This window comes from Canis lupus, chromosome 3 (genome assembly GCF_011100685.1).
Source record: "Canis lupus familiaris isolate Mischka breed German Shepherd chromosome 3, alternate assembly UU_Cfam_GSD_1.0, whole genome shotgun sequence".
NCBI classification, from domain to species: Eukaryota; Metazoa; Chordata; class Mammalia; order Carnivora; family Canidae; genus Canis; species Canis lupus.
The window spans coordinates 65392507-65405848 of record NC_049224.1 but is presented as its reverse complement, the minus strand read 5'-3'; the positions used below and the strand labels follow the sequence as shown (position 1 = coordinate 65405848).

Sequence of the window (13342 nt, the reverse complement as noted above, 5' to 3'; positions counted from 1 at the left end):
ACAGACAGCTTATGTGCATGTCATATTTGTGTTAATAAAACCATAAAACTACCAAAAAAAAAAGGAGAAATTTAAAACCCAAATGGGCTTATAAACATCAAGGAAATAGAATCATTGATCACAAATTGAGCTACAACCACCCCTCTACCCTCCACAAATACATTATTTTCTGAAGAAGATATACAATGAGCCAATAAATTCAGTGAATTACAGAGCTCAATGGCACTACTCATAGGGAAATGCAAATTAAAACCACAGTGTGATACCGCTTCATATCTACTGGAATGACTATCAAAAAAGTGGAAAATAACAAATATTGGCAAGAATTTGCAAAAATTAGAGCCCTTGCATGTGACTGGTGGAAAATAAAATGGCTCAGCTACTATGGAAAAGAGTAGCAGTTCCTTAAAAAGGTAAACAAAGAATTACCATATAACCCAATGATCCACTCCTAGGTATGTACCTAAAGGAATTCAAAACAGGGACTCAGGGGCACCTGGGTGGTTCAGTCCGTTAAGTGCCTATCTTCAGCTAAGGTCATGATCCCAGGACCCTGGGATTGAGCCCCACATTGGGCTCCCTGCTCAGTGAGGAGCCTGCTTCTCTCTCTACCTCTCCCCACCAGCTTGTGCTTTCTTGTTCACTCTTTCCCCGCCCCCACTAAAATAAATAAATAAATAAATAAATAAATAAATAAATAAAATAAACAAACAAATAAATAAATAAACAAACATAGGGACTCAGACAGACATTTGTATGTGACTCTTCATTGCAACATTATGCACACTGACCAGTAGTGGAAACAACCCAAGTGTCCATCAGCAGATGAATGCCTAAGTTAAATATGGTGTATCTATATAATGGACTATTATTTAGCTTTAAGAAAGAAATGACATACTGACACCTGCTACAACATGAATAAACCTTGAAAACATTACGCTAAGTGAATTAAGCCAAACACAAAAGGAAAATGGTTGTGTGATTCCATTTATATGAAATAACTAGAATAAGCAAATTTATAAAGACAGAGAGTGGAAATTGGAGGTTGCCAAGGGCAGGATTAGGTCACCAGAGGGAGAAAAATAGAGTTATTGTTTAATGGGTACAGAGTTTCTATTCTGGGGTTATGAAAAAGTTTCGGAAAGAGATAGTGGTGATGATTGCACAATGCTGTGAATAGAACTAATGCCTCCGAATTGTACACTTAAAAATGGCTAAATATATATATATTTGAAAGTTATATATATATATATATATATATATTTGAATGGCTATATATATATTTGAAAGTTATTAAGAGAGTAGATCTTAAAAGTTAAGTTTTCATTGCAAGAAAAAATTGTAACACTGTGAGGTGATGATTGTTAACTGGATTTATTGTGATCATTTTGCAATATATAAAAATATCAAACCATTATGTTGTACACCTAAAACTAATGTAATTTTATATGTGAAGTATAACTGAATATAATAGGATAAAATGATTAAAATGATAAATTTTATGTTATATATATTTTAACACAATAAAAAAGTCTCCAGATCCAGTTTTACAGACAAGTTTATAGAACAGATCGTGTGTGCGTGTGTGTGTGTGTGTGTGTAAGAAACAGAAACAGATACAAAGACAGAAAGGCAGGAGGAGAGAAAGTGAGAGGGATATAGAGAGAGATTAGTCTGCTTTGTTTGAGATTCAAATATCCCTTTCACTAGGATGCCTGGGTGGCTCAGCGATTGAGCATGTCTGCTTTCAGCTCAGGGCGTGATCCCGGAGTTCCAGGATTGAATCCCACATCAGGCTCCCTGCAAGGAGCCTGCTTCTCTCTCTGCCTATGTCCCTGCCTCTCTCTGTCTCTTTCATGAGTAAATAAATAAAATTTTAAACAACAAAAAATATATATATCCCTTACACTAAAACAAAACAAGGACAATACAAGAAAGGAAAAAAATAATAGTCCAATTTCACTGATGAACACAAAGGCAAAAAAATAATCAATACCAAATATTGGTAACTAAATTCAAGAATTATTTTTTTGGGCAGGTGGGTGGCTCAGCGAGCGCTGCCTTCAGCCCAGGGCGTGATCCAGGAGACCCAGGATCGAGTCCCACGTCCGGCTCCTTGCATGGAGCCTGCTTCTCCCTCTGCCTATGTCTCTGCTTCTCTCTCTGTCTCTCTCATGAACAAATAAATAAAATCTTTATTTAAAAAAAGAATTATTTTTTATATTATCTTGACCAAGTTTAGTGTATCCCAGAAATGCAAGAAACGTTTGACATTAAAAAAGCCTGTTAATGTAATTCACCACATTAAAAGATGAAAGAAGAAATCATATTTGATTACCTCAAAAATGCAAGAATAAAAGCTTATGATGTGATTCAACATTTGTTCTTGATTAAAAGCTCTAGCCAGCTCAGAACACTTAACCTAAAAGAATGAGATTTTTGCATTTTGATTCAAGATAAATCTGCTAGATTCATTTATTTTGCTTGCATAAGAAATTTTGTAAAAAAAAAAAATGATGTTTTTGAATTATGCTTTTTAATAATTTCAGAAAATTCTGACATTATAATTCTTATGATTTAGTTCAGTTAAATATTAAAATATCAGAGAAGTCATAATCAGAAGGTTAATTAGCACAAGTGTGGTGAACAGAGCCTATCTCTTGTGACAGTTGATTGCATCAAATAGATGATCTTGTACAATATACATCTGCTATAGGTTGAACTGTGTCCTGCCAAAACTCACATATAGATGCCCTAAGCCTCAATATGACTGTATTTGGAGATAGGGATTTGACGAGCTCATTATGGTTAAACGGGGTCAGATGAGTGGAGTACTAATCCAATAGGATCAGTGGCCTTGTAGGAAGAGGAAGATGGGGTGCCTGGGTAGCTCAGTCAGTTAAGCATCTACCTTCAGCTCAGGTCATGATCCTGGGTCCTGGGATTGAGCCCCACAGTAGGCTCCCTGCTCAGTAGGGAGTCTGCTTCTCCCTCTCCTTCTGCCCCTCCCCACTTGTACTCTCTGTCAGCATCTCTGTCTCTCTCTCTCTCAAATAAATAAATAAAATCTTAAAAAAAAAAAAAAAAAGAAGAGGAAGAGGAAGAGAGTTCTCTCTGTCTCCAACTGAATGCACCATGGAAAGACCATGTGAAGACACAACAAGAAGGCACCCATCTATAAGCCAAGAAGAGAGTTCTCACTGGAAATTAATGCATTGGTACTATGATCTTGGGCTTCCCAGCCTACAGGTTGTGAGAAAATAAATCTCTATTGTTTTAGCTACCCAGCCTATGGTATTATGTCAAAACAGTCTGAGCTAACTAAGACAACAAAATCCACATTTCTTTTTTTACACTTAATAAGATTTACAGCATTTACTGTATGCCAGGACTTGACAAATCTTAACTTAATAATTCTCATATCAACCCTCTGGAGCAGTTACTACTATTAACTTCATTTTATAAATGAGGAAACTGAAACCTAGGAAAGTTAAGGAAGTTGACCAAGGTCCCTCATTTCAGATCCACCACTCACCTCCATCCTCCTTACTCTCTTCTTGGGGGTCATCAGACATGACATGGGCCTCCTCAGTGCTCCTCCATGTCCCCCAACCACTCTATTTTCCCTCTTTCATACCACACTTTAACTTTCTAAATCTCTCTTTCATATCAGTAATTCTCTTTCCAGCTGTGTCACAGGAAATTTGATTCATCTTTTGCTGTAAAAAAGAAAAATCATGACTGGGGTGCCTGGGTGGCTCATTTGGTTAAGGATCTGACTCTTGGTTTCGGCTCAGGTCATGATTTCAGGGTAGTGAGATAAAGCCCCAAGTTAGGCTCCATACTCAGTGTAGAATCTGCTGGAGATTCTTTCCCCTTCCTTCTGCCTCCCCCTCTGCTCCTCTTCCTGCTCTCTCTCTTTCCCTCTCTCTCTCTCTCAAATAAATAAATAAAAATCTTTTTTAAAAGTCATGACTTTATTAATCACTTCTAAAAGCTCTAGCTGATTCTTTTTCACATTTGCCTCATCTGGTAGTATCTTACTCTTCTTTCATTTTTTCAAAGCCTTCCTTTAAGTTCTTTAATGATCCTTGTTTTTTAATATTCTCCATCTGATTATTGTATTATCAGAAGTTCTTTCATATCTAATCATGCCCTCTGGTTGTCTATGGACTCCTGATTATTTCCTGCTGTGTTACCTAATTTTGGATTGTGAGCTCATCTTCAGCAAGGTTTATCCATGGCTGTCCTGAACTAATTACTCAAAAGTATAATCCTCCAGAAAAGTTTGGGGTTTTTTTTTATAAATTTATTTTTTATTGGTGTTCAATTTGCCAACATATAGAATAACACCCAGTGCTCATCGCATCAAGTGCCCCCCTCAGTGCCCATCACCCAGTCACCCCGTCCCCTGCCCACCTCCCCTTCTACCACCCCTAGTTCGTTTCCCAGAGTTAGGAGTCTCTCATGTTCTGTTTCCCTTTCCAGAAAAGTTTTATATGTGCTCTTGCCCAGCACCCTTACAGGGATTCAGTAACCTGAGACCACCTTTGAAAATGTGTCACTTGGGAATTCCTAAACAGTACAGGTAGCATAAATAGGACAGACAACATGGTGTAAGCCAATGGTTATGAATTCTCTGGAGAATATATTTTCCACCACAAGCAAAATACAAACTGAGACTAGTTTTGGTGTTGTATCAGCACTAGTCAATAAATAGTCTATTTTATTATATTTTTTATTTCTTTCAGGTAGGCTCCATGCCCAATATGTGGCTTAAACTCATGACCCTGAGATCAAGACCTGAGATCAAGAGCCCTATGCTCTACCAACTGAGCCATCCAGGTACATCAATAGTCTATTTTAATCTAAAGACTTATTCTTTCACCTCTGAGAGTTTTTCTTATATTATTTCTTTGATAAATTCTACCTTTTCATTTTCTTGGTTCTTTCTTTCTGTAACTACACATGTGGAATTTCTTGGAGCACCTGGGTGGCTCAGCCATTTGGGTGTCCAACTCTTGGTTTCAGCTCAGGTCATGAGCTTAGAGTCATGAGATATAGCCCAACATCAAGCCCAACTGGGGTTCTGTGTTCAAGGGTGTCTGTTTCCCCTCTCTCAGTCTGCCCCTCCTCCTTTTCACACACAAACACACACACTCTCTTTCTCTCTCTCTCTAAAATAAATAAATAAATCTTTAAAGAATGTGGAATTTCTTAACCCGAGTTCCTTTCATTTTCTCAATAATGCTTTTCTGTAAGGGCAATATGCTAATTTTTCATTGGAAGATCCAAAAATGTCAACATCTGTGTTTAGTTTTTTGTAACCATTCACTTTCTCCAGAAAATAAGTTTCCATGTTTCCAGTTCAGTGCTGGCAGAGGTGGGACAGGGAGAGGCAAAGGTATATATCTGGCTACTTCAGTTCTGTGAGGATAGAGCCCTTCGCACCTCTCCATTTCCTACCTGGTTTTCAGCCCTGAGGCACACCCACCCTCTTCTATACCTGGGAACTTGAGACCAAGGTGTCTCTGGCTCAACTTCCTTGGAGATGTAGCCTCCAGTCTCCTGAGGGGGTGAGGGAGAAAAAGGGAGAGTAAGGAGGATGGACATATTTCTCAGGCTGTGAGGGGTAAGGGAAGTTCCTGAGGATCTTGCCCCTCCATATACAACCTTTCATATCTTCTTGCATTTTCAGCCCCCACCTGCCTTGATATCTGACTGTATTCACTTCCTGGGGAGGCCATAACAAAGGACCACCTACATGGTGAGAAATGTATTGTCTCACGATTGTGGAAACAAGAGGTAAGAAATCAGGTATTAAGAAATAAAGTATATTATATATAATATAATATAAAAGAAAAAAGAAATCAAGTATTGGCAGGATTAGTTCCCTCTGAGGGCTGTGAGGGAGAATGTGTTCCAGGCCTCTCTCCCAGCTGCTGGTGGCTTCAGACCTTCCTTGGCTTGTAGATGCTGTTTTCTCTGGGCCTTCACATCATCTTCTCCATGTGCATGTCTGTCTCTGTCTCCAAATCTTCCCTTTTTATAAGGACACATTCAGATTGGATTAGGCCACCCTAATGACCTCTTTATAAATTGACTGCCTCTGTAAAGACCCTTCTCTCTTCAAATAAGGTCACATTTTGAGGTCCTGGGGGCTAGGATTCCAGCATATCTTTTTTTGGAGGGGCACAATGCAGCCCATCACACTACTACTGAGCCAAATCCTGGCCTTCTCTGGAATCCTGCAGAATGAATGGGCTCATTTTCACATTCTTATGCCTCTCTGCTTCCTCCGTGCCACACAGATACACACACACACACACACACACACACACAACACACACACACACACACACACACACATACACAGCCTGGAGTGTGGATTTCCTTGGTCTCTTCATTCCATTACTCTTCCATCTGCTTTGCTTCTTCTCCCATTACCTTTGCTTTTTTGAGCCCTACCATTTATATCCTCTTTCAGCGATTTCAGTGGGATTCAAAGAATAAGCAAGGATTAATCCTGAGCATTCAGCCTCCACATTTAACTGGAAAACACTCCTGCACCACACTCGCTGGTGGCCAGCAGCACTACCACAGGACCTTTCTGCACATAAGCCAGACCTGTAATGGGGACCTTTCACGATTTTAAACCACCTCCCTCTGAGCGTGACCTGCCTTTTGCCAGAAATGCCCAGTGACTCTGATGACAAGAAGGAGGGTGTGGCTCCTAAAGCTTCCCCTAATTTCTGATCAGCTGCCCCAAGCCCATTCCTTCTTGTCTTTTTCCTGCCGGCTCCCCTCTGGAAGTGACCTGTCACTTTAAAAGAAAAAAAAAGTCACTGAGTGACCTCCCTTAGGAACGTGTTGCTAAGCGGGTGTTTTTGCTCCCAGACGGCTCTGCAGCCTCCCAGGGAGCAGCCCGGGAGCCGCCCCAACATCCAGCCTTTTTGGATTCTTTTAGAAGATTCAACAGTAAGACTCTTCTCTCTCCACTTTCCTTTCGTCCCAGAAAGCGGAATCTGCAAAGTGCTTTGTAAAGTTCCTTAAGGTAATCCTGTCTTACCGGGAGCAGGGCTGCAGCAGTGGTGTCCTGCCTTCAGTGACCCGGCCTTGGAGCTCAGCTCCCCTCGGCACCCTGAGCGGATTTAATGAATTGTAAGTGTAAGGGTTCCCATCACTATGATTCAGGTTTTGCTTTCTGGAATTGACTCCCTAGAGCATTACTCGGGCTGCTCTGATTTAAGCGGCTGTCTGGTGTCTGGTTTGCAGGAAATGGAAGTCTGGCTCATCACTGCCCCTGGGTGGAATTCCTCCCAGATGGTCATTCTGCTTCCTTCCTGGGACTTTTCGTGCCATCTTGTTGCATTTCAGTCTCCGTCCCAGAAACATTTGCTGCCTGTTGCATTTCTGAGCCTTTCAGTTCAAATTGGTTCAAGGGCAAAGTGCTAGCTAGCTATCGCCACCTCATTCTGCTTGGCATTAGACAGAGAAACAGCCATTGCGGACAAAGGGAAGAAGATCACCATTCCAAAAGACCACAAGAAAATCTGCTAGCTGTTTTACTTATACTACTAGTTGGCCTTCGTTGCAGAGAGGCACTATGGAAAGCTAATAAAGTCTAATGGGAAATACATGTCTGTTATTGGATTTTCATATAACCTCTTCTGCAAATAAATTCAGCTCCAGAATAAAATATCTCTCTATGCCTATGTCCTAGAGCTCATTTAAAGAGTCGTTCACGCCAACACATATCCAGCATGAACGATGCACCAGCAACGTGCTGGAGTTCAGAGTGTACAGAAAAGCATTAGACCAGATCAGAAGCTCAGAGTTCACTCGGAAGACAGACCTATGAACAGACTCTAACAGTACAATGAGCTAAGCGCCATCAGATATTTATAAAAGAGTCGAACGTGCTTGGAGCACAGCTGACTACTCCCAGGGAGGACCTGGGAGCCCTTAGTTCATCATGTAAATGCACGGGGCATATACCACAGAGTGCAGCGCAAGTATGGCATTTATATGTAGTCTTCTAGGGCAATGTGTGTTATATCAAGCTGATTAAATAATTCTATAAAGCGATATGTCACTAACTTTATACAAAGGGAAGCTGTGGCTGGATTACCTTGTAGAAGTAGATACGGAATTTAGAAGGGGGGTGTGTGGCATCTGCCAGGTTTCCAGGCTCCTAGCCTAACAGTCTAGGCCAGAAAAAGCTTAGCACAGTACACAGAGAGGAAATGCCCATGGGTGTGTGGGGCCGGGGTGAGGGCTGCTTCAGAAGCACCAGAGAGAAAGAAAACTGCCTTGGGCCTAGCTAGGAGAAGGGAAAGAGAGGAATTTGAGTTTGGGAGCTCAGAAGTTGAAGGTGGGGAGGGTGGGAGCTGAAGATGGTAATGGGGGACTTGAATATCACCTAGAGTCTTTCTTATGATTTCCCTTCTGTCCTCTAAGCTCTTTTTCCGTCCTCACTCCTTTCTTCTACTTCCCCTCTCTAATAGCACCTTGTTTTAATAATAGCACTTAACCAATATCGAGAGCCTGGTCTGTGCTAGGCATTTTACCCACACACTCTATCACCTAGCTCTTCTAGAGTAATCACTCTTAGAGGTAAAAATTATCATCATAAGTTTACAGGAGAAGAAATGTATCTCAGAGAGGTGAAGGCATGGCCTCGAGACTACATAGCTGATAATAGAACTAGAATTGGAACCCAGGTCTCACTATTTCTATACACCCAAGTTCTCACTGTTTTAGAATAGGACTCTCATAGTGTATTATTTTTTAAGCAGCCCAAGTTGAGATGCCATGCATCTCGTATCATATACCTTCATTCTTTTCCCTACATTCTGTAGAAGTTGTCACAGAGTCCTCTGGATATGACTGAGCTACTCATGACCCTCAGAGTCCATTTGTTTGGATAGAGGTATCAGTATTTCCTAGAAAAATGTCTTTGGATTTCTGCATTAAGTTAAATAAATCATTGACCTGAAGTAGCCAAAGCCTTTTCTCAGTGGGGCAAGACTCTGTAAGTTTTCAATTTTACGAATTTCTAGGACAGTGAACTAGCATAGGTGAGTCATTGATATCATCACAAAAGCAGGAATAAACAGTGAGAAAGAGAGATAGAGCAGCCTGGGGAAGACTGAAATCACCAAGTCATGGGGTCACATTCTGAATGTGACATTTAATGACCATGACTTTGGACAAATCCTGTGACCTGCCAGAAGCCAACCTCAGAGGAAGCCTTGGTACCTCACATGTAAACTGAGGCATGTACAACCGAGCTGGAAGTACTGTTGTAAGGTCGGGGGGATCATACATCCAGAGATAGCACAAAGTAAGTCTGCAGTAAATTGTGCCTCTTATTTTGATGTTGCCAATAGGAATATATTAACAAGTGCTCAATGCATTTGGCGATGACAAGCTGCATATTAAAGTCAGGCAGTATTGATTTATCTTTTCTTAGGAACTGTGCTCACGAAAAAATAAATTTTGATGTCATTTGATTTCCTGAGAAACTCATTCAAGGTAATGATCAGGAAAGAATGAGGAGAAAAAAATCATCTCTGTTCCATTTTTCATTTTTACTTCTGTATCTTTCCTATATAACTTTTTTTTTAATTTATTGAGAAGGAATCTTTCTGTCCTAAAATACATCACAGTTCTTTTTTTCCAGCTCATAATTACCGGAGTTGATCACAAGAGAGCTTTCTCATCCTTCGGCATTTTGTTCCTATTCTCTGCTCCTCTCTCCAACTGGATGGCCTCCTCCGTCCTTTTATTTTCTGAGCTGCGGTCATCGGTTTCCTTCCAGGATTTCTGGGAGCCTCTAAGGAGGCCTGGAGACAACAGATTTTAGATGCTTTGTTTCCCTTGAATATGCTAATTCCCCACCAGGGTCAGGGTAACCTTGAACGCCTCAGATGATCTACTTAAATGACAGGGCCCAGCTGGGCTTCAGATCCCAGGATATTAGGAGGAGCTTAGGATTCATCAGCCCTGGCCTTTCTCCTCCTATTCTCCCATTTGATTTCTGAGGCAGCCCAGAGAAGATGATGAAAATTTAAAGGGGCTCCAGAATGTAGCCATGGGAAACACAGCCAATAAATTGTGATTTAGTCATTCATTTGAAACACATTTATTGAGTGTTTGTTGTGTGCCATACTCCTTTGTTCTGGTGGTAAACCATGAGCAAATGTCCCTGCCCTCTTGTAGCTTTTATTCTAGTGGAAATGGGCAAACAAACAATAACAAATAAATATACAGAGAGAGTGTGGTGATAAATACCATGGAAAAAGAAATCATTATAAAGTAGTTAGGGAGTTCCAGGAGGATGAGGGAGGCAGCTTACCATTGTTTTATGAGTGTTCTGGGAAGAATTCTCTGAAGGGTGTCTAGGGTCCTGAAGGAATTAAGAGAGACAGAATGCTGTGCTTTTATCTTAGGAAAGATAGGCAAAGCAAACAGCCAAGTGCAAAGGCCCTGAGGCCAGAGCCTTCAAGTGCAGATCATGTAGAGCCTTGTAGCCCCCTGAAAGGGCTTGGGATTTTACTTGGTTAAAAAAAGGAAGTCATTGGCTTTTGAGTGGAGGAAGGACATGTTCACACTGGAATTTTAAACAATTCACTCTCTTCAATGTAAAGAACAAACTGTAGGTGAGCAAGGTGGGAAGCAGAGATTTTAGGAGGGTCTTATAAGAGGCCAGGTGAAAGACAATGGTGCCTGACCAAGGTGATGACAGTGGAGGTGCTTAGAGGTAGCTTGAGGTATTTAGAGGTGCTTAGAGATTGGATCCTCAATATGATTTGAAGGCAAAGCTGGCAGGATTTCCATGAATTGCATGTAATGTGTCATGTGAGAGTCAGAGAGAAATCAAGAATGACTCCAACATTTCTGGCTTAAGACAAATGAGTTATGTTTATTGCAACAAGGAAGACTGTAGGACAAGCAGATTTGGGGGTGATGACATAGAGGCTCATCTGGGGCGTCTTATGCCAAGTGAAGGTATCCATCAAGCATCCAGATGTTTGAGTCTGGAGCTCTGGGGAGGTGTGTGGGCCCAGGGTGTAAGTGGGGAGTATTAGTAGACAAGTGGCATTTAAAGCCAAGAGACAGGGACGCCTGGGTGGCTCAATGGTTGAGCGTCTGCCGTCAGCTCAGGTCGTGGTCCTGGGGTCCTAAGATCAAGTCCCTCATTGGGCTCCCCTCAGGGAGCCTGCTTCTCCCTCTGCCTATGTCTCTGCCTCTCTCTGTGTGTTTCTCATGAATAAATAAATAAATAAAATCTTTAAAATAAATAAATAAAGCCAAGAGCTGAGTAAGACCACCATGGGATGAATATGGGCAAAGCAGAGCCCCATGTGTGGTGATCAGGAAAATGAAAGCAGATACAGACCAGCCTAGGAGCCTGAGAGAGGGAAGGAGGAAGACCAAGAAAGAACACATCCCAGAAGCCAAGTGAAGAAACTATTTCAAGAAAAAAGCAAGTGATGGGTCACTTGCATTACTAATGCCTCTAAGGGTCAAATAAGATGAGTGTTGAGAATTGATCATGAGATGTGGCAAAGCAGGATCAGTTGGAGACCCAGACAAGAGCAGTTTCGAGGTGCACTGGGCCCAGCAAACCGATTTGGAAAGAGAGGGTTTGAGAAGCTTTCCTGTAGACTGTTGACAATTTGAGCATTAGCTAGAAAGAGAAGTCCAGAGAGAGTCTTTTTATTTCTTTTTTAAATATTTATTTATTTATTTGGGAGAGACAGAGTGAGCACACTGAGGCAGAGGGAAAGAGAGAAGCATTGGGCAACCCTGCAAGCCACAGGTGCAGGACGAGACCTATGTGGATGGCCGGGCACCAGCAGGCACTCGGAGAGTCCTGGAGCTGCAACCGTGGTCCTCCTTCCCCTTCCCAGGCCTGGTAGGGCTGTGACCCAGTGCCCTGGGCAGGGTTGGGGGGGCAGGGGGCAGCGGAGGAGCTCGGACCTGCGAGCTCATACAAGTGCTGTGTCAGGTGTGTGCTGGTGCTCCTTTAACCGAATGATTTAAAAGGAAGAAAGAAGCTGAAAGGGGACCAAAACATGTATACAGTAAAGTGTTATAATTTCAAAAAAAAAAAAAAAAAATTTAAAACTGGGCCCGCTGCATCTGGGCCTCCTCCGGCTCCCTGTCCTCGTCCCGGGCGGCCCTGGCACGGGCCGGGGGGCCGGCGGGGAGCTCGGCAGGCGCGGGCGGTGGGGGCGCCGGGGGCTACCGGCCTCCAGCTCAGGTGCTCAGCAGGGAGTGGTGCTCAGCAGGGAGTGGGATGCAGGACTCCATCCCTTGACCCTGGGGTCATGACCTGAGCTGAAGACAGGTGCTTAACTGACTGAGCCACCCAGGAGACCCCAGAGAGAGCCCTTTGTAAGAAGGGGCCAATTACAGCACTTTTTTCACTAGGGGGAAACGAGCCAATATAGCAAAAAGAAATTATGATCCGGCGGAAAAGAGGAAACTGTCAGCTCAACGTCCCAAAGGAGAGATGTAATGAGGCCCCATGCATAGGCTGAGATCCCAGCCTAGATGGGAACAGGGACAGGCACAGTAGTGAGTGAAAGCAAATGAGGTTACCTGACTTGAAGGGGTGGGAGCAGGGCGGAAGAGGGGTGCCCCCCTCTGGTGTCATCTCTCTGTTCAGTGAAATGAGAACCAAGGGCATGGGGAGAGAGTGAGGAGGTGGTAAGAAGGTGGTTTGAGGGGAAAGGAGAAACTACGTACTGGATGCCCACCACGGGCCTCTGACTCCAGGGCACAACTCTTTCTCACTCCCACCTGCTGCACAGTGGCACCAGGTTCACCGTTGGGCTCATTGCCAGGTTCATGGGGTCAGAAGGGTCTAGCATACTTCTTTTTCCTCTGGGGCTCATTTCCACCTATCTGGGTCTGCAAGCACATATTCCTTGGGAATGGAACACCTATCTACTCAGTTCCAACACTTCACTAACATCAAGGTCAGCTTCATATTTATTGATAGTAAGAAAGATGTTTTGCTGATTTTCAAAGGCCCAACTTCTTTGTTTTTTGTGGTTTTTTTTTTTTTGGTTTTTTGTTTGTTCCTGTCCAGGAGCCACCATTGTAGCCAAAATGAATCCCAAGGAAGAAAAAGTAAAAATAATTACAGAGGTAAGTAGTTGCTTAGATGTTCCCCTGAAAGTATGTTTGTGTGTTCCCTGCATTCATGTAGCATGTGTTTGTGAGTGAGGATGTTAGATCAGCAACAAGCATTTATTGCACACCTACTGTACACAGAAGGTGCTATGTCAGGCATGCAGTGGCGAAGGGGGCTGGCTGATGGTATAAG

General features: G+C 42.5%; 1 protein-coding gene across 4 annotated transcripts in view; it reads left to right on the top strand.

The window, feature by feature from the left end:
* Positions 1-6878: 6878 nt before the first annotated feature.
* CC2D2A (coiled-coil and C2 domain containing 2A) overlaps positions 6879-13342 on the top strand; it is a 136520-nt gene continuing 130056 nt past the window's right edge. For 2 of the 4 annotated variants that reach the window (XM_038533337.1, XM_038533335.1), the window contains exons 1-2: positions 6880-7161; positions 13106-13164. In XM_038533337.1, coding sequence (XP_038389265.1) covers positions 13126-13164 — 39 coding nt within the window. In that variant the 5' untranslated portion in view covers positions 6880-7161; positions 13106-13125. Of the gene's footprint in view, positions 7162-13105; positions 13165-13342 lie in introns of all 4 variants that reach the window. The other 2 variants (XM_038533339.1, XM_038533336.1) reach the window with 2 other exon arrangements.